The sequence below is a fragment of the Lemur catta genome, chromosome 23 (genome assembly GCF_020740605.2).
Source record: "Lemur catta isolate mLemCat1 chromosome 23, mLemCat1.pri, whole genome shotgun sequence".
NCBI lineage: Eukaryota > Metazoa > Chordata > Mammalia > Primates > Lemuridae > Lemur > Lemur catta.
In genome coordinates this window covers 12,505,620-12,527,543 of record NC_059150.1, presented here as the reverse complement: position 1 = coordinate 12,527,543, position 21,924 = coordinate 12,505,620, and the positions used below count along the sequence as shown (strand labels likewise).

At 39.9% G+C, this 21,924-nt stretch overlaps 1 protein-coding gene across 1 annotated transcript in view; it reads right to left on the bottom strand.

The window, feature by feature from the left end:
- The window catches only part of CENPF (centromere protein F), a 46,958-nt gene that overhangs the window by 8,352 nt on the left and 16,682 nt on the right, over positions 1-21,924 (bottom strand). The window contains exons 11-17 of the mRNA XM_045536057.1: positions 16,276-16,411; positions 11,175-14,584; positions 7,052-9,901; positions 5,353-5,505; positions 2,689-2,865; positions 2,209-2,370; positions 473-635 (exon numbers count right to left, since the gene is read on the bottom strand). Coding sequence (XP_045392013.1) covers positions 473-635; positions 2,209-2,370; positions 2,689-2,865; positions 5,353-5,505; positions 7,052-9,901; positions 11,175-14,584; positions 16,276-16,411 — 7,051 coding nt within the window. The remainder of the gene's footprint in view (positions 1-472; positions 636-2,208; positions 2,371-2,688; positions 2,866-5,352; positions 5,506-7,051; positions 9,902-11,174; positions 14,585-16,275; positions 16,412-21,924) is intronic.

Sequence of the window (21,924 nt, the reverse complement as noted above, 5' to 3'; positions counted from 1 at the left end):
GCCACTCTGGGGGTAAAAGTAGAGAAAGTGACAAAGAGAGTTATTTCTCTTCTGTTTTGCCTGCATACCTAAAAATAGGGCAGCCCCCACCCCTTCCCCCTTTAGTGAACTCATGAGGATGGACCAAGGACCAAGCTATTTACAAATGACCAACGCCAATTCAGATGCCTGTCTGCTTTTGACAAAGAAACTACTTCACTGGACACCAGCAGGAAAAACTCTTCTTAGAATGGCGCATTAGCAAAAGGTACCACCAAGTTTTTCACGTGTTGTATAGAACATAAGATGTAATGATTCAATTTCAAAATACAGGCTTCATTCCAAACCCTAAAATGACCCCAGAAATTGGAAAATGGATGACTGCTGAAAAATCAACACCCAGTAAACAGACTAAAGCACACACACCATAAGTGTGTTATTTCACCATTAGAAAATAATTTTGGCTAATTGATGTGCTCCAGTTAACACCCACCTGTTTTCTGCTTCTCCTGTGCAGCTTCCAGTTGAGATAGTTCTTTCTGCAATGTTTCCTTTTCCTCCTCCAGCTGTTTACAGGATTTGATCAACAACTTTATTTTCCCCTGGGCACGTTCATTTTCCTTCTTCAGCTGATTTACATATTTTAGATTGTCCATCTATAACACAAAAGCAATTCTATTTAAAGCCTTGAGTTTCCTTTTATAAGCATATGGGGAAACAATTATGAGATATAACTAAGAATCACGTATTGTAAATTTAAGAATTATTAGGTTTAAAAAAAAATATCTAAAGACGCACAAACAAGTCACCTTCTCTACTCAGTTTCCTAAGTCTCCCCCATTGACAATGTGATTTTGTCTTTCTCTTTCTTGGTTCCACAAGCCTAAGTCACGGTTCCTAAGGTAATGTCCTATTAAGTGCCCACTGTGTCTGTGTCTATCCAGTGGGAATGACACTGGATTGCTGAGCAAAGTGTCCACAGACATATTCCTGGTGCATCCAAAATTCTTAATGAAAAGAATCGTGTTTTCCCTTGTAAACATGATTTCAGTACCTAGCATGGCATTTGTTTTAATCATATCAAGTGAAGGCCCAATGATATTATGGCTCACTATAACCAATTTAGATTTTATAGTGGCTCAAGTAGAAAGTGAGTAGAAAGGTGGAAGAACCATGTCATTACACACTTCTCTCTGTAGATGTTACAGCTTGGATCTCATTGTTTGTATATTTCATCTTGAAATAATTTATTAGCAATATTGTAGTAAATTTGCCCTTTGAGAACTTGCTATTTCTGATCCAATCACAAATGGATTAAAGACCCATTTAATTCAATTTCAATAGCTACTTCTTTCTATTATTAAACCTAATATCTGTCATTTTATAGCAGATTATTAATCTTAATATTATTTTGAATTTTATCAATTTATCTTTAGTTAGTAAATTCCCTTGACTTCATAGTTGTGTAAGAGCTATAACCATAATAAGCTTATACCTAGCTTTCTATTTGTATATTTTCTATTAATATCATAATTTTAAAAACTTAAATCATCCTCTAAGACCTCTACTGGAAGACATTTACTTCCAGCTTCATTATTACACATGCTGGGTGGGATTCATCGTATGAAAAATATCATAGGAATCAAAACAAAACACCTCCTTTTCCAGGCAGAATTACTGTAAAATCATCTTCAGACTAACAATCCTGAGACTAGGGTTCACCTTCATTTTTCCTAAAGAAAAAAGTTTCATGATCCTTGTATGGAGAGGAAGAGGAGGATACATACCCACATACACGTGCCTGACCAGGGTGTTTTGCCACACCTTGGGCTCCTCGTAAGTCACAGGACAGTGGGTTTGGTGACAGTACACTTGGAGACGGATCATTCAAGACTTTGAAATTGCCCAACAGATTGTCTGCTCTCACCGAAGAGGCCTGCCCTAATCTGCTGCATGGCTTGGTCTTCCCATCTACCTCAGAAATCTTTAACTTCCTCTAGCTTGACAGTATGCATGGAGCAATGGATAAAGTTTATTCAAGTTGTGAGACTGTGGACCATCCACTGATTTTCAAAAATAACTCAGCAGAGAATTGATGAATGATATCATTTTTGACTACAAAAAAATTTTTTATAAAATCAAAACGAAAACACTTAGTTCTATGCCATTAAAAGCACTACTGCTTGTATGAACCATTATACATTATGAAGCAGTGAGAAGTGAACATACCTTGGTTTTCTTCAATTCTTCTAAAACCTGAGTGGTAGCTTTCAAAGAATTATTGAGCTCTTCTTTACTAGACTTTAAGAGGTCCATCTCCAACTTCTGTGAGCTGAGACATTCTTCTTTAGACGTCAATTCATCTCGATATGTCTGGATCTCTATTTCATACTATGGTAAAGGAAAAAAAAAAGTTACTTAAGCTAGGAGGCATAGCTAAAAAAACATTGCTGATCTAGGGACCATTTTAAAGAGTATTTGCAACTCTCCTATTATTCTAATCCAAAATGGAATATAATTCAAATAATTAAGTGAGAAAATAAGACAGATAACTGGGGAAAAAATGATGAAGTTATAATAGGAGACTCCTTGTAAGATCAGATAGTATAATAATAACGCAGAATATTGACCTTCTTGCAAAACAATGATGTATTACCATGGTTGATATACACCCTCCAGCTCCCCCAGTAACCAAACCCCACATTTTACCTGTTTGTTTGTGTCCAAAATCAAAGCCTGGTGTGTCTTTGCAGCTTCCTGAAGCTGCAGCTGATATTGAGCCACTTCTTCTCTCACTTTCCTTTCCTTTTCTGCCTGGTCTTTGTGCATACAATCCAAACTCTTCTTCAAGTCACTATTTTCTAACATGAGCTCCTTCAATTGACCCTAAACAAAAAAGTAGTAAAATCACATTTGTGCTTCCCCATCGTTAAGAACCTGGATACATATCCTTAGGAAATAATGAGTACTGTGGGAAAAAAAATTGTTTATGAGTAAAAATCTACAGTGCTATAATCCTTAGCAATGTTTTCACTTTAAATTGAGACTTCACCTCCAATGACACATTCCTCTGCTCCAGCCCAAATGCCCCCAAGGTCACATCCACAGAGACCAGAATCTCTCTAAAAACTCGATTTCAACTAAACCACTTTGGGACCATACCAGAGTTTAAATAAACTATGCTTCCAACTTAGTTTATTTAAGGTCTTCCACTGTAACAATCCCTTGGCCTCCACACAGGAACCACCGCCACCTTCACACTCAGTCCCCTCGGGACTTACTTTGTCTTCCTTGACCAGCTGAGCCCCATGTTCTATCACTGTAAGAATTTCCTTCCAAACGCCCTCAACTCTTTCACCCCTCCCCCTTCACTGTGAAGGACAAGCAAAACCCCAGCCCTGGAGGCGTCTGTCTCTTCCATGCCTGACCCCAGCAGCTGGTATCCGCTTCCTCATCTCCCAGTCACTCTTCAGCTCACTCCACTCCTCCACTCCGTTCTGTCCCGGCTTCTCCTGAATAGTTTCTCGTGGCACCATCAAACTCCACGCTGCAAATTCAAGGCCCACTCGCCCGAGCTCATCTCACCCAACCTCCAAGCAGCATTGGGTGCTACTGACCACTCCTTCCTTCGAGACACTCCTTCCTCTTGACTTCTAGTCCGTGACGTTCCCCTGGTTTGCCTCATCGAGACTTCCCAGTTTTCTTTGCTGGATCTTCTTCCTCCATCTCACTGTGTGTGCTGGAATCCCTCCGGGCTAGGCCCGGAGCCACCTTCTCTTCACCTGTGCTTTCTACTATTCTCATAATCTCTAGATACTCCCTAAATGTGGGACTAGCCTAATGAATATTATTGCCCTAAACCTTCTGTAGCCTTCCTACCCATCCAGTCTTTTCTCATGTCATTTTCCCTCTGGCTCCAGCCACAATGGCTTCCTTTTAATTTCAAAAAAAATACCAAGATCTTTCTAATCTCAGAGCTGTCACCACACTGCTCTCTAGACCTAGAAGGCTCCTTCCTCTGCCCGGTCTTTGCATGGCTGGCTGACCCCTCATCCTACAGGTGACATCCTCTGATCACCCTATCTAAAGCAGTTTATTCCCTATCCCCACACCAGCACCTTCACTTCTCAATTATTCTGCAGCAAAGAATCTTATATGTTTCCTTTATAGCACTTATCAGTTTATTATGTTATCCATTCCCTATTTCATGATTTTTTGTGTGTTGAGACTGTGAGCTGTATGACTGCAGGAACCTCAGGATAGGTAGGGGTTCAATAGTCTAAACCCTGATCTTCCTGTACTTATTTTTTATAGAATGAATAAACCCACTGCAAACTAATACACTCACACGTATGGATCAGAGGCCAAATATCCAGCCTTTTCTCTTACTAGTGCCTATACTATACACAAAATACAATAACGACATACATGGAATAGTCCCAAGCTGCTCAGGACCAAAGAAACTTCAGCAGAGGCAGTACACAAATATCATCCATAGGAACTCCTTCCATGCAGCACTGCCAGAAAATTCCCGAAGTCAATTGCTGAGATTAAATGCCCAAACTTTTCAAATTTTCATAGATTAAATACTATGTTTAAAGACAAGTACAAACTTCCCCAACTCCTTGTACAGGATGCTACGTATATCATTTCAACTTTGGAGCATTATTCAGGGTCACAATCACGACTATCTTATTTTGCTATTCTTTTCTGAGCACTTCTTTGAGATGAAGTTACATGAGGGCTATATGGTTATAGGAGTGTTTACAATTTTAATGACCTTTGGCAAACACGTTTCATTTCATCTGCCAGCTCTGCCTGGGTGGTAGCAGCTACCCAGGACACACAGTTGGAGAAAGGGAGGGCATCAATTAACGATGTCTGCAAAGGAAACAGCAGTGGGGAGTGGCAGCCCCAGTGCTATAGATGTGCGATATTAACCCTGCCCTAAAATATCACCCAAGACTCCTCTAACTTTCCATTTTACTGTGACTTTCTTTTTGCTTCTCTGTTAGCTCTTAGCAGATCAGTGCATGTGTCTCCAGCAGTATTCCAGCTTGTCACAGGTGACAGGCTAGGAAAGCACATAAACCTGTTGAAAGGTGCACAAAATCTATTTCTGATGTGACTTCATGTGGTACAAGGGGCCTCTCCTGTGACAATGTATTTGGGCTCCGAATACATGACTCGATCTGGGCTCATGACAGTGCTGGCTGGTGGAGATGACCACACTTGTGATCCTGACAGAAGCACGGGGTTTTTTCAAAAGCTAAAAAAAGTTTGGGACATTACAGAAGGTCTTACCGAAACCAACAAGGAGATCGTGCACACTGGATTATCAGATCATACGACATCTGTCACACAGAAACTTACTTTGCTGCTCTTTATCTCTTCTGACAGTAATTTCAATTGTTCAGTTAGCCTATTTTTCTCTCCGTCAAATTCTTTTTTCAGCTCCGTTGTTTTCTGCACCATCTTGTGCATTTCCCGCTGCAGCTCAGTCTCCTTGGCAGTCATTGTGTTTACCTGAAATTTAATCTTTCGTTAGGACCTGCTTTTGGTTGTCTGTTTTGCTCAAATTAATCGCTCTCCTACAACCTATTCATGCCATTTACTTTAGCCTTCGATCATAGAATGGAGCCAGGCTAATCCCCACTTTACTAATCCACTCAACTGAACACTCTCAGAACATGCCGGTGTGCTTACCTTTTCTTCTCAGCAAAGATTTAGTAAAAGACAGCAAGAAGGAAAGGAATGACAAGTAAAGATAATATTACTAAGTCTTAAAATCCCTCATAAAGGCATTAATCTGAATTAAACATCAGAGAATATTGTATGAGGCAGTGGCTTAGTTTAGATCTCTACTAATTCCCCAATGCATACTAATCTGCAAGAAACATGCGCATGATTAGCTAAAACCAGTTAGAGAGCTGTTGTTTGCATTTGCCCCGTAAAGTTGAAGCAGCCTGATCTGGTTTGTCTCATCATCTCTAACTGCCGTCCCCTGCAAGGTGTACAAAAATCTGAAATTCTTGGAAAATACAGAGTGGTGATGAATTACATTTTCTGGATGCTCCTTTTTTCTTTAATATCTGTTCAGTGAAAATTTAATTTGAAGGAATTGCTTTCCTAGATCAGTATGTAAGCATATTGGACCAAAGCTTAATTTTTCTTTAATAATTGAGCTTCTTGATGGCAGATCGTCCCTTTAATCACCAGCTGATAAAATAGGAGGCTGCATAAAGAGAAGGTACAAAAGAAGGAACTGAAAGCACAAAATCCCCAGGACACGTCCTGGGAGTCATGGGTGCTCTGTGGGTTATAATTATATCAGTATCTTTAAAAGTTCTTTCTCCTGAAAGGAAAAAAGGCAGGGTCAGGTGGGAGGATACATTCTGATCCTAATGAGTATATGTTATACTTTCTACTTTCTACAGCAGTGATTCTCAACTGGGTACGTGGGGGCCTCTGTTCTCTCTGTAAGATAGGGAAATATAATTAGAACCAGGAACTATGCATAGCCTAAAAGTTCTCCTGTGTGGAAGTGCCACATTAGAAACCTGGTCCAGGTTGGGGCATGGTGGCTCATATTTGTAATCCCAGCATTTTGGGAGGCCAAGACAGGAGCCTCACTTGAACCTAGGACTTTAAGACCAGCCTGGGCAACATAGCAAGACCCTATTTCTACAAAAAGGTTAAAAAATTAGCTGGGTGTGGTGGCATGTGCCTGCAATCCTAGCTACTCTGGAAGCTGAGACCAGGAGTTTGAGGCTGCAGTGAGCTATGATCATGCCACTGCACTCCAGCATGGGCAACAGAGTGAGATCCCATCTCTTAATTTAAAAAGAAGAAAAAAAAAACCTGGTCCAATTCATGAAAATGTCCAATGTGTCAAAGCAGTCACTCCTGCCAGAGTCAACTCAATGTTCCCTCAGTTCAAAATCCAACAAACATAAAGCCTTTGCAAAGTTTGGTCCAATATGACAGATACTATCTAGAAGGAAATAATTCACCAAATGGTCTCCCTCCCTTATGACTGCACATTTAAATGTAAATAGATAAAGCCACTTACTTTGTCAACAAAGGACATTTTCTCCATTTTTGCCAATTCAAGCTCATTCTCTAGATCCTTGTAAGAATTCTGCAGTGCTGCTAAGGTCTCCTGCAAAGTGTCATTTTTGGATTGCAGCACTTGGATCTTCTGTTCCAATTCCACTGTCAGATTTCCCAATTCTACTTTTTCCTCCTTCCAAAGTTGCTGCTCTCCCTCCACCTGGGACAGTTTAGAGGCCAGCTGCTCTTGGTCTTGAATTTGACTTTTTAGTCTACTGATTTCTTCATCCTTCTTCTCTAGTTTATGTTTGCCATCTTCTACTTCTTGAATGAGGCCATTCATAGAAGACTGCAAAATAATGTGATTATTTTTGGCCTCATCAAGGCCTTGTACCAACTGAGCCTTCTCAAGTTCAAGATAATCGACTTGATTTCTTAGATCCTGTTCTTTGGCCTTACAGGTCTCTTGGTCATTACACAAGTCTGTCACTTTCTCATTGAGCTCTTTCAATTGTATCTGAAGCCTCTCTACTGCAGCGTTAGATTCTTCTTTCATCTGGACTGTTTCTCGCTCTTTTTCTTGCAGTAGATTTTCAAACGAAGAATTCAGTATTTCTAATTCAGACACTCGCCCTTGCTGTTTTTGTAATTCTTCGGCCAGGTTTTCTTTTTCTGACCTTATATTAACAAGATCTAATTCCAGATCTCTCAGGTTTTGAGCCATCCCTTCTGTTTTTGCTTTTAGGATCTCTGCCTCTGCCTTGGAATTCTCTGCCTCAAGAATAGCATGTTCCTGGTTTTTCCCTGATATCTCTAGCTCTCTTTCAAGCTTCTCGGCTCTATCCTTAAGTAAATCAGCATGATGCTCACTTTCCTTCAGCTTTTCCAAGACATGGAGCTGCTGCTTTCCATCAGCTTCTATGCGGACCTTCAGCTTTTCAATGCTATTTCTCAGCTGATGCACTTCCTCCATTGGTGAGTCCAGACTCTGTTCTTTGGCCTTCCAGGTTTCTTGTTCATCACAAAGGGCCGCAAGTTCCCCATTTAGCTCTTTCAACTGATTCTGAAGCATCTCCGCTGCAGTCTTAGATTCTTCTTTGATCTGTATTTTGACTTGTTCCTCTTCTTCTAACAGAGTTTTAAATGAAGAGAGTTGCTGGTCTAATTCCGACACTTGATCTTGTTTTTCTTGTAGTGCTTTTGTCAGATTTTCTTTTTCAGATCTTACCAAGCCAAGGTCTGATTCTAAAAGTTTCAGGCTTTCGGCCATCTCTTCCATTTGTGTTTTTAGGGTCTCTACCTCTGCTTTGGAATTCTCAGCATCAAGAATCACCAGCTCTTGGTTTTCTTCTGACATCTGCAATTCCCTTTCAAGGCTCTCCACTTTATCCTTAAGCGCATCGTTCTCCCTCTCGCGTTCTTTCAGTTTCTCTGTCACATGGAGCTGCTTCTTTTCATCGGCCTCGACACGGACTCTCAGTTTCTCGATGCCTCTTCTCAGCTGATGCACTTCCTCTTGTGTGGAGCTCAGCCTCTCTGCAAACTCACCCTTCTCCACCAGTGCAGCCTCCAAGGCCTTGGAGACATTCAGCTTTTCCTGTTCCAATTCACTCAGTCTGGCCTGCAGGCTTTCAGATTCCCTGCAAAGCGATTCTTTCTCTTTATTCAATTGTCCCATTTGGATTTCCAGCTCACATCTTACCAAAGACAGTGCCTGTGAGTCCTTTTCCAAGCTCTGTAGCTGCTCCTGGAGGTGAGCTTTATCTTTTAACAGCTGGCTCACATCAGAGGACAAAGTCTGAAGTTGTTCTGTTTTGTCCTTTACCTCTGCCTCCACTACCTGAATGTGATGGAGACGCTCGCTTTGATGAGCCTCGAGCTCTTGTATTTTCTCCTTCATCTTTTCAGACAAGCGATCCAGTTCTTTGTTTTCTTTTGACACTGTATCTAATTCTCCATGGAGCTGGTTTCTCTCACTGGAAACCACTGAGAGTTCTTCTTCAAGACCGACAATAACGTTCTGCTTATTTTCATTATCTTTTTCTAAATATAGCTTCTCTCTTTGAATGATCTCTAAGTCAGCTTCCACAGAGAGGGCACGATGCTCGATGCCAGCCTTCTCCGATCTGATCCTTTGCAGCTCATTTTCCACGTCAAGAAATCTCCCTTTCCAGTTGTCATTCACCTTGGCTTCATTGTCTTCAATAACTTCACGTGGTGATGTGTCTGTGCCCATTTCTAAATTAGAACTGAGGCCTTCAGAAGTTTCTCCTCTCTGGTGTAATTCCAGGTTAGCGCAAGAAAGAGATTCCAATTTTTCACTTAAATCTGAGTTTGCTTTCTTAAGTTCCTCAACTATTTTTTCCAATTCTACGTAGGCTTCTATTTTGGTCGCTAGTTGTGCTTCCTGTGAATCGAGTTTTGAGTCTAACTCTTTAATATCATTTAGCAAAGTTTCAACTTTTTTGTCACGGTCCCCTATCACATGAAGTAATCTCAAATTCTCATTTGATGTCTCTTCTACCTGCAGCTGAAGATTCTGGATGGTTACCTGATTCTCCAGAAAATCCATGGGTACCAAAGCATTAGGATCAGAAAACGACAATTCAGAAATGCACTCTGAACGGCCCTGCGTTTTGTCTTCCCATGGAGTCCCATGACTGGTTTCTGTGGACTTCTCACTCGAACACTCTCCTGGGAGTCTGACTGCACCAGGCTCTGTTATTTTCCCAGTCTCCAGACTGCGGTCCTGCTGGACATCTTTATCACCAATCTGATGATTATCATGCTTTGGTGTTCTCTCTGTAGTTGCCAAAGGATGTTCTTCTGATTCTTTTACATCACGGCTCTCATTTTGGCTCTGAATAACCTATATTTATAATATATAACAAGATGCATTTTATATATTTTTTAAGAAGAATCAAAATAGAATAAATAGACTTAATTATTACTTTTTAGAAACTGGCATCCGGCCTCCACTAAACACATCTCTTTAAATGGTGTATTTCCCACCACATCCACCTCTGTCTGTCCAAATATTCAACACAATTAAACATCAGGAGGTGGTTCCTATGGACAAGGCACTGAGTAAGGTATTTATCATGGACATAAACCCTCCGGCTCAGTTATTTTATCAACTAAATTGCAATGTATTTAAATTCTATATTTTCTTCCTTGCTAAGAATATTCTAGGTAGCCTATAAGTAAAATTTCTCTTTGTGATTATTGAATAAGAGGCTAACAAAATGTTCAGCTTCCACCTTAAGTACTTATGATATTCTTTAATAAGAGAAGGCAGTAAAATTTCATGACCAGACTCCCAGCCCAAGGACTTAATCACCAATCCAGCACTTACTATGTACATTCCTGGATAAATTACACAGGTTTGATTCTCACTTGGGATCTGCTGTTATTACTACTCTGCCACCAGCTCACCATGCCCTCCCCCTCCCCAGCTCAGAGGAAGAGAGAGGGAATCAGGTGAGACTCATGAACTGAACTGCATCACTAGTGAAGCTGGGAGACTAGAAAGGACAAAGTTATAAGCAACTAAACAATTAAATATTCAATAAAGAAATGTCTCTTTAAATGAACAATACCAAATCACACTTTTGTTAACATACCAAATTGTTAGAGAGAAAATTATTCATTAATATGTAAAGAATCCCCTATATTTAGTTTCATGACTGTAAGGCTGTAAACATTCAAAATAGTCTGAAAAGGACATGAGGTTAAAAATTCACATCATATTACCATTTATAAGCTCTTAATTGAATATTAGAGTATACTTCATTAGCTCACAATCAGGTGAAAACACATATATATGTACTAAAGAAGACCTTCTGACTCCAATAATATAATTTTCTCCAGGCTTTAAAAACATCTTTAGTAATTTCCCATATAATAGTGTTTAAATCTAACCACTTACAGAATTTTATTCTTCAAATAAGGTTTACTCATTTTCCTAAAGTTTTGGGTTTTTTCCCAAAAACTTTGGGTATATTTTGTTTCTATTCCCTCGAACCCTAAAAATATTTTAATTTAGATTGAATGTAGATTTCAATGAAAAAAGAACATTTATTGAGTCCCTACTGGTCTTGGAAAGAGAGAAACAGCACGTAAATGCCAGGTAAGGTACTTACATCTAAATCGGTGCCGAGCAAAGACCGAGAACTTAAGTCCAGACCTTGCAGCTGGAGTCGCGCTGCCTCAAGTTCAAGTGATAGCTGTTCCGTGTGTTTCTTTTCTGCCTCCAACTTGGACTCCATCTCCACGGTCATGCTGGTCAGCTTCTGCTGCCACTGTTCGTTTTCTGACAAATACTGCTTCCTAAGGCAGTCGAGCTCTTGTCTTTCAGAGCTTAATAACTGTTCAAGCTCTTGAATTTCCTTATTTTTCATATTCCCTTGACTTTCCATTTTCTCTTCTAGCTTCTTGAGAGACTCCGAGTACATGTGACAGAGGGTCTCAAGTTCTTCAACACTCCTCACTGGGGCAGATGGGCTTTCTTTCTTGGTCAGATTCTCCTCCTCCAGACTGCTGCAAGATAGCTCATCTCCATTGGACTGGTCTGCTGAAACATTCCCTTCTATCCCTTCTAAGTTATTCAACAGAGACATTTCTCCTGTCTGTTCCAACAGAGCTTTGTAAAAAGAGGAGTCCCCAAAACTGGCAAGACTAGGGCTGTCGGGCACACAAGAAAATGACAGTGACGGAATGTGCCCCACCTCAGAGTCCAGCTTCATCTCCTTCACCAGGTCACCTTGAAAGTTTCTCAGATTCGTTAACAAGACTGAATTTTCAGCCTTTAATGAGTCAACGTAAGTCTGGAGCTCTGACATCTTGGAGCTCATCTGACAGTGCTGATCATGTAAAATTTTGTGTTCACTCTGCAGAGATGAGAATTTCTCCTGCAATTCGGCAAAGTGCATTTGAACTTCTTTGTTTGACAATGTCAAGTGCTCATAGGAATGACTGTCATCCAAAGGATTCAAGGACACAGACTGCTGCTCATTTTGCTGTTCACCAAATTCGCCTTCTGGCATTTCTTTCACTAACTCACCATGGGGAAGACCGTTTTCATCGTTCAATATTTTAACTTCATTGACTAGTTTCTCCACCTCTTCTGCCATCTTACTAGTTGCTGTAATACATTCTGACCTTGAATCATTCAGCTCAGACATGAGTTCGCACTTTTCAGCCTTCAGTATTTCACATATTTTCTCTAGCTCATTCAGTTTGTTCATTGCTGTCTGTAGAGAGCATTGCACGTGTGCATTGTCATTTTGACTTGTTGACAACTCATAAAGCACTGAGATGTACTTTTCTTCTGCATCTATTTCACAGTCTTTAAGGTCACTAATTTCTTGTGACTGAGCGCCTTGCAAATTTCTAGTTTCTAATTCTGCTCTAATTGTCTGTAATTCATGCTGCAGGCACTCCTTCTCCTTCTCACTTTCCTGAAGTTTTAATTCCATAGTTCTTATCATAGCTTCTAATTGCACCAATTGTGCATTATAATTGTCTGGAGAAATGTTTTTAACGTCAAGATCCATCTGAAGTTGAAAATTACATTTATTTAACTCACTCTCTCTTCCTTTCACAGAGTCCCTAATTGGTTCCAATTCCTGGTTTTGATATTCATGTTTAGTCTTCATTAACTTCATCAGCTGCTCATTTTCTTGTAATACGTCATTAACTTCCATTTGCATCTTATCTTGTTCTTCCTTTAAAATCATGATTTCTTGCTTTAAACCGTCAGCCTCGCTCGTGGAATTGTTTGGGATGTCTTTAATCTCAGATCTCAGATCTTGCTGCACTGTCCTCAACTCCAGTATTAGATTCTGGGTTCTTTCTTCAGCAAGCACTAATTTTGTTAAGAGTTCTTGGTGTTCCTTTGCAAATGTTTCCTTTAGCTGTTTCAACTCACTTTTTCTATTTTCACAAACACTAGTGTGTTCATTTAGTAAGCATTCTAATTGAGAGTTCTTTTCTTGCGCTGCTTTGTACTTTTCACGGAGATCCTCAAATGCATTGCTGGCTTCTTCACATCTTTGTAGTAAAATAAGTCTATCTTGCTTGTACTGATCAGATAACTCTGAAATGCATTTCTCTCTTTCATCTATACGGTTTGAAAAACTCTCACTTTTTTGGAGTAAGTTCATCTTCTCTTGACTTAAGGTTGTATTTATTTCCTTGAGAGTCTCATTCTCTTGGGTCAACTCTTCAATTTCTCTTTTATTTAGAAAAATGATGGAACTCATTTCCTTTTTCTCTGAGCTCAGAGTTTCAGATAAAAGTTGTAGCTCCCTTAGAGATTCTTCAAGTAGATGGTTGCTCTTTTTTAATTCTTGAATCTCCGCTTGCTCAGTTTCTAATTTTTCATTCAAGAGTTGCAACTCTTTTTCCTTGTCCTCAAGGGCAACTAAAGTTTCAGCAACAACATTCTGATGAGCAGAAGTGTCTTCTTGTAACTTACTAATGCGTTGACTTGTTTCAGTCACAAAACTTTGATGCATCTGCTCAGCTTTCATGAGATTTTCTTCTATTTCTCCTCTGATTTGCACCAACTCTTCACACTGCTTTTGCAGATCTGAGTTCATCTGCTTTTGAGACTGCAATGAAAATTCAAGTGAATCAACTCTATTTTGTAGAATGGTTGAATTTTTTGGACTTAGGTCTGCTTCTAAATGGCATTCGCTCCTTTCTGAAGGCATGCTTCCTTGTTCTCCAATTATATCTGCAAAGGAATTATTCATGGCAGCCTGCTGTTCAAAAGGCAAAAGACTTTTCTGATGATCCTCATTTGGCACCAGAGAAGAATCTTTTGATTTCAGCAGATTCTTGAGGTTCTCATATTCAGCCTGCAAGTCTTGGTAACTCTGGTCTTTGGCCATTTTTTCACTTGATAGCAACTGAAGCTTGTGTTCCAGATCTTCAACTTGCCCAGAAAGCTGAGAAGTTTTCAAACACATATTTTCTATTTCCTTCTTATGCTTCTGATCTGAGAACTCAGCTTTCTGCTGCAGTTCTACATAAGCTTGTTTCTGTGTCTCTACCTCCACAGACTTGCTGTCTACCACATTGTGAAGGTTTCTGATCTCCACATTTAGGTTTTCTCTTTCCATCTCCAAGGTTCTTACTCTCTCATTGTATTCGTGACTTTTTATTTGTTGCATCTTGAGACAAGTTTCCAAGTGATTAATTTTACTCTGCAAGCTTTCCTTCTCTGATTCCATCTGATTTAAAAGTTTTTCGTTTTCACTCTTCCAACAAGAAAACAGAGTTTTCTCTTCTTTCAGTTCTTCATATTCTTTCTTTTTTAACTCCAAAGCATTCAATAAAGCTTTGGACTCTTTCTCTGTCTTGCTTAACTTGTCATTCAGTTGTTCAATGTGATGTTCCCTTTTCTTTAAAAGGTCTTGAGAACAATCTCGCTGCTTTTCCAGATCAGCCACAGCAAGCTTCAGTTTCTCTAGTGTCAAGGAGTTTTCTTGCTGATTTATTTTTTCTTGAAGATCTCTTAACATGGTTTCCTGAGAGACATTCTTGGCTATTTAAAAAAAAAAGGCTGTCAATGTTTGTAATAAATATTTATCCTGCAAGAACTCCAAATTCTAAGAAAAAAATTGCCTGGGTACCCCCTGAACAATGGATCACCTGATAATTAGCTAAGCTTATATAAAGACAATGAGAAAAACTGTCATTTTAAGCATGGTAACACATTTGTTAATCTTTCTAGCAGCTTAATAAAGTGTTGTTGTATAAAATGCCAAGGGATTATTTTCCTAAGCACTAGAAACTTTCTTTCCTTCTTTTTCTTTGTAGGTGTTTATGTGTGTGTATTCTTCCTGCCTTTTGAAATATTTATGCAAAAAGAGAAAATTGGGACACGAACGGCACTGAAATAGGAATATCCCACTTCGCTGTGGATTAATTCTGATGTCCTAGAAAAGTAAATAACTACTCTACCATTTCAGCCAAAAATCCTAGGACTAGGCTTAAGTAGAAAAGAATAAATGACACTATATATCACCAACTCTCAAGGCCCATATGTGAATATTCTTGAGGAATAATATCACCTGCATCCCAGCCCTTCATAGTAAGGGTGGTGTCTATGAATATGAAAATCATCTGGAAGCTTCTTCAAATTCCATTACCACCTTGTGTTCTGCCTCATGACTCACCTCTACCAACGGGCCCCTCCTAGTTGGGAATAACCACAATTATTTCATTAAACAGTGATGAAAAGGCTTCTTGTTTCTCAAGTATGTTGGGGGAGAATAAAAGTTGAGAACTTCTATAGATGACGAAAGCAGTATGCATTACAATCTCAGACGTTACACTAAGTGGGAAACCACGCAGGCTTCTAATCTGCTCATCTCAATCACCAGCTGAGAGCCACAGCGACTTTAATCTACTTTGCTTGTGAGGACCTCAAACAATGACACTGGTGACCAACATGAAAAGTTCCCTAACTATTCCTTTTCCTACAGTGTTCCTTCAAGAAAGCTAAAGACTAACATTTCCAACTGCTGCTGTGGAAAAACTGAAAGCACTCTTGGGGAGCCTGCAATTCAAAAAAGAAAATAGTCACAGAGAAGTGTGACGTACATTCCACAGGTCTGAGTTAAAAGAAATCCTAGATGTGCAAACACCCCAGGTGAGAAAATAAATGTAAGCAAAAGACACATGGCACACACAAATACATGTGAAACGAGAGATGGATTCCTTTGATGGGAATAGTATAATTCTCTGGCTTTAAAATAAGGAAATAAAACCATTCAGTCAAGTAAGTCATCAAAAAACAATGATCATTAAGGGCTTGGGAAACATGCATTTAATATAGGGCTTTCCCATTATAAGGGAAATGGCAATGAGTCAGAGGAGCTGTCTGGATGTACCTAACGAGCACACTTGAGACACAGGGGACAGCACTCTGGGGTGAGAGACGGCACTGACAATTTAGCTTTGTGTGGAAAATATTTACCCTTCTGGTTTCAAAGTGCTGAACACCAGGCATTTTGGGACTCAATATGTTCTAATTAAAAAATGTCCAGCGATTACTCTGGAAACTAAAAAGTAGAAAAGGGAAAACTCTCTTTTCCGCATCAACTGCGCACGTCTTTTTATGTGAATAAATGGAAAAACCCAAAGAAACTCACTAATGTGCCAATGCCACCGTCCTCCTTCATGGGAGTAACAGCTTAGGAAAACTCACTCTAAAACGCTAAGTTCACTCACCTTTCATTTCTTCTGCAAAATTCTGGCTCTGGTTTAAGCACTGTTTGACTTTCTTGAGTTCTTCCTCCAGGTGGCAGACTTCTCTGGCCTTTTGCTCAGACTGATTCTTAAGGAGGCTGTTTTCCTTCTTTATTTCCTAAAATACACATCGAATTGGTTATAATCAAAATGAACGTTTAAATGTGCTTCTGCCTTAATAAAGGTCCCCAGCAGAACTGTTTGTATGTGTCACTAGGGGAAGAGCCACACTTCCCCAGTGGGTACCTAATGAAGTCAGACATTCTTATTGCAATTAAATAATGTTAGGACGAGAAGTCAGAACAAAAGCACATGGTGTAACTCTGATAATAATTTTGTTCCTTCAAGAAATGTATTTCTTTGAACTTTCTGGCTGCTCGTATGGCTATGATAGAGGTAGCTCATAAGGAAAATCCTATTTACAAGATCCTCAAAGGCAAAAGCTCCAAGTTCCTATCACAACTGAATGACCAAATTAACACATCAAATCTTTGCAAGGATTTGATGTGTTAATAAACCAAAAAATTCACGGCACAAATTTTTACTTTTCATTGCAAAACCATCTTAAGGTTCACCGTTATGGAAATGTCTTTATGGGTAAAATTACCTTCAATAAATGTTCATCAAAAAAACCTACAATGTTCAAAATGCTGGAATGTGCATTATGAAAAATGCAAATATAAATCAGACAGACTCTGCCCTCAGGGCAGGTACCCTCCAGGGGGGGAAGAGGTGATACCAATCAGTTAATACACACCAGGATGTGTTAAATACTAAAGAGACATTGAATGTGCTGTGGGAAATCACAGAGCTGGAGCAGAGAGGAAGAAGTCATTCTAGATGGGGAATCTGAACTTTCACAGTGAAAACAGGTTCTTTGGGTGCCTGATTAAAGAAGTATCCACACATGGATGTGCTACAAAGTAGCAGAGATGCATACACAGCTCCGTTCTATTATCTAGGGAGAACTGTATGCTGTTCTGCATCTTAAAACCAAGCAATATTTACATGCCAAATAAAAACACTACTGCTTACTACTAAGACTCACATAATAAACATTATAAATATTCTATTCATCCTTGAAACTTTCAGTGATTTTTATAGCTGATAAGTATCTCAACCTATATTGTATGCCACTCTCTGGACCACAGGGAATTGCCATATACCATTGCAAACTGATGGAACCAAGTGCCTCATAGACTTCAGGGAAAAAAAAAAAAATTCATAAGGCTTTTTTTAAAACTGCATTTCAAAAATACCAAAAATATCCCTCTGAGAAGTAGAGGAAAATTTTTGAATCTTAAAGAAACAATTAAGACCCATCCTCCAAAACCCTACTGCACCGTTAGAAAGCAGATGGCCCTGGCAATACTGTGTTGGAAGGCTGCCTTCAATTATCAGTCTGGTTACTACCAGCAGATGGGTACCCATGTAGCAAAGCCAAATTCAAGAAGAGGGAGAATCTGGCTAGTAGAAAGTACTTGAAAACTTGCTGGCAGCTGCTCTGTTCATGTATACGTGTTCATTTTATCATTAAAATAAGACAGAACCTGTTGTAGTTATTATACTCCCCTGTCTCCTGTGTCCTAACCCAGCTTCCTTTGCACTGGTTAACTGATACTCTATCAAATTAAGACAGCAATCAGAACTAAAGGGCAGCTGCAACTGATTTCAAGATTGGGAGGCTAATATTCACACCAGTCAGTGTTGAATTTTGAAAAAAAAAAAAAAAAAAAAAAAAAAAGATCATTACGCTGCAAGAATGTTATTGATTTAAATTAGCATTATTACCCTGTAGAACCTATGATCACTTGTTTGTTCTTCGGACTCAGAAGAACCACCCCGCAAATAATGAGATCACAGATGTAAAAGGAAGAACACTTTAAAGCATGCTGACAAGGGTAACAGAACATTATTAGTAGTATTTCTTCCCGAAGTTTAGCAGTAGCCAGAGCTCCATGATCAATGCTAATTAAGATCAGCTGAATGAGATCAACGTAAAAGAGAAACTAGAATGGGTTAACTTCGTATTTTACAACTTAGAAAATATGTTCTTACTCTAAAAAGATTAATCAAATCAAATGACACCTATATCTGGAGGTTTGACAAGAAAGCTGGGAAGACATTGTGTGCAAAACTGGGTGTGTCCCAACAGGAAGGAAGGGAGGTGAGAAAAAGGAGAAAAAGAAGAGAGGGCACCAGGGAAAGAGGAGGAAATTTATGTTTATGTGTTTGTTGGTCTCCATCCATCTCTGTCCATAACTGGAGACGCTTAAATGAATAGTAAGCTCAATGGAAAGATTAACATGCCTTCCTCTATTCTGGCATTAGCTCCGCAAATATTTGCTGCGAACGAAGAAATGTTCAGCCAATCCTGGGACCCAGCAGGCTTATAATGCTAGGGCTGTGACCAACGCAAGAATTTTAAAAGGCCAGAATTTAGAAAATGAACATCTGAAAACGGCCGTGCAGGCTGCCATCCATCAGCAATTAGTTTTCCACGAGGCTGCAGCCACTTAAGACTTGATTGGGTAGCTCATTATCAACAATGAGTTAAGCATACAAAGATATATTCTCCTAGGCATCCCTTGCATCCTCACATGATTTGCAAAATTGGGCACTGCTCTGGAAAAACACAACAACAACAACAAAATCCCCATCACCGCAAGCCAGCGTTAGCGCTTAGCAAGTAATTCCACCCAGATCAACTTGGGTTTAGGAGCAGCAAGGGAAGCATCATTTCCTAGGGCCAGACAAAACAAATTTCAGTTACTGTGTCACATTTCATGATCCCATCCATGAATATAGCTTAATACGTCCCCTGCTGGGGCAACGTCTATGTACGTGAGTAAGGGTTGGATTCAAAGGATGCGCTTTTCCCCTTCTGCCTCATCATTCCTGCCTGCCAGACCAAGCTCCTTGGAGGACCTAGCGTGATACTGATCCCTATGCTTGCAAAGGTCCCCAAGCAAGTGTTCCCTCATCTCGACTGTCAAATGATGGTTTTTTTATCGCCCAACCCCAATGCGATGGGGGCTGGCACTGGATGCCGGACGAGTAGTTTCTCTAAACCCTCCATTCACTTTGATACTAAATGTTGACTTTACCCTTGATTGCGCCATTAGATCACGTTTCCAGTACTGATAATTTCTCATTGTGAGCAGCATGTTTACCAAATACGAACAAGGAAAATTTCAGTACAACTGTCACATTATTTCAGCATCCAAAACCTATAAGCATGCTAAACTTATTCGTACTCATTTATAATTAGATACAGAAAAGACACCCAGAGTGATACAATAATAGGCAAAATGTTAAATATGAGAATTCTCAAATGCACTGTCCCCTTGGTCTCACACTTTCTGTGCCTGTAGGTGACAGCAAACAACGCTGACATCAAAAGGTCCTAACAGTTGTGAAGACCAAAGCAATGAGCAGGTGGCCTGCAATAACTGACTGAGCACTCACGTGCTGGGCACTGGGCTAAGCACTTTACATACAATATTTCATTGAATCATGACCACAGCCTCATATGCAGATGAGGAATGTCAGACTCAGAAGGGGGAAGCCATTGTCTCAAGGTCACACAGCAGGAAGGTGGCAGAAAAGCAACGCAATTTCAGATCTTGCTCACTCTAAAGCCACCACCGTTTTCCCACTAAGTTAGACCACCGCTCTCACTGGGTAAATCACCCACCTGATCCCAATCCCAGTGCAAAACGCAAGAGCCAGCTACACCCTTTGACTTCTTAATGTCGTCCTCAAAAGAAGACACATATGCAAGCATGAAGATAAATTAAGATGAAGACTAAACTCATTCCCAGGCCCTGGACTAGGCACTTTCCCTGATTTGACAAAGCAATCGATGAAATATAAGTGAAATATGACATGCACGCGCCTCAGTACAGGCTAGGGTTAATCAAGGACAGCTCTACAGCTAACAGACCAGACCTCATGGGGATGAATGAGTCTTCAGAAACACCTGCAAGACAATGTCCAGCCCACCAGTGAGACTTGGCCAAGCAAGCAGTTTGCAAAGTGTTTGGACCCTCTTAACCAGATGATTGCTTTTACAAAATGTTTCCACCAGGCAGCCAGTGGAGTCGCGGGAGAGTTCCTGGCTGAAAGGGAAGCTCACAGAGGGAAGAGTTCGATGCCAGTCTGCCTGTGGAAATGTTAGCAGAAGCATCTGTTGGTTGGTCCCCACTGGCCAAAAGGCAAACATTTGTTTTGCTGAAACAAACACTTCCATTTGAAAACGTTTGCTGATGAAACCATCATCCGATGTGAAGTTTTCTTCCACTTGGGTGGCTGGCGCCGTGGCGCCCCGTCTCCAGCAGTATTACCCCTTTGAGGCTAGCTGATTTAACAATCGCCTCTTTGCTACCAACAGATGTTCTGATTTTACCATCGTGACACACTCCTCGGCAAAGCTGCGGGGATAAATACGTTTAGACTTTCCTCACCCAGATAGATAACTACTCTTTGTAGAGAATTTTTAAAAATCTTTACAGCCTAAAAACTGATCATAGAACATTTAAAGAATAAGTGGAAAAACATTCTTTCCTGGGAGGTCTGATGGAGAAGAAACATCCATTAGTCCTGTATTATTCCTCTTTTTAAAATTACAATGTTGATTTATGGCTCTATTCAAATTACTTCAGTCTATTGGCTGTTGCTAAATGGTTCTTAATTAAGCCTTTAAAATAAACTCCAGGACACTAAATTCAGAGAGAAGCCAAATTAAAGTATGTATGAGTAAAATCCCATCAGGAGAAACGTGGAGGTACCCCGGGTCCCCACCCTTCTGGAACCCCTGCCAATTAAGCAGGGTCTCCAAATACACGGTCCACTGGAGCTTGCATCTGCTGAACACTAAGGTTAGCATTCACTTTGGAAGCCAGAATATAATTTACAATCACTTGATGTTTTTATAAGAATTTTAAATCTAGAAACTCTTCATCCATCATTACTTTTGTTTATTTATTTTATTTTACTTATTTAATTTTTTAGGAGAGGGTCTCACCCCGTTGCCTAGGCTGGAGTGGAGTGGCATCATGATAGCTCATGGCAGCCTCGAACTCTTGTGCTCAAGTGATCCTCCCACCTCAGCCTCCCCAAGTAGCTGGAACTACAGGTGTGCGCCACCACACCCAGCTAATTTGTTTCATTTTTTTGTAGAGATGGGGTCTCGCTATGTTGCCCAGGCTGGTCTTGAACTCCTGGCCTCAAGTGATCCTCCCACCTTGGCCTCCCAAAGTGCTGGGATTATAGGCGTGAGCCACCACATCCAGCCATTGTTTATTTAAATCTATGACTTTCCAAAGGTTTTTAATGCATTGACCGCCACACTCGCAAAAAAAAATTATTCCTTGGAGCCACAGTGTTTTATTACAAAAATAGAATAAAAACTTCAAAAACAAAATAATCCTTTCTAATTTAATGAAAAATTTGTTATTTTTTATCGTTTTCTATGCATGAGTTATATGCAACTTGAAAAATAATTCACACGGCTCCCAAAGTGAAGAGATGTGTAAGTTACATGTTTCATGAGGCCCCGGGCTCAAAACTAGCGTGAGTTAAACATAACTCACATGACAGTTACTGTGTTAATATTGGATGACCCAAAAG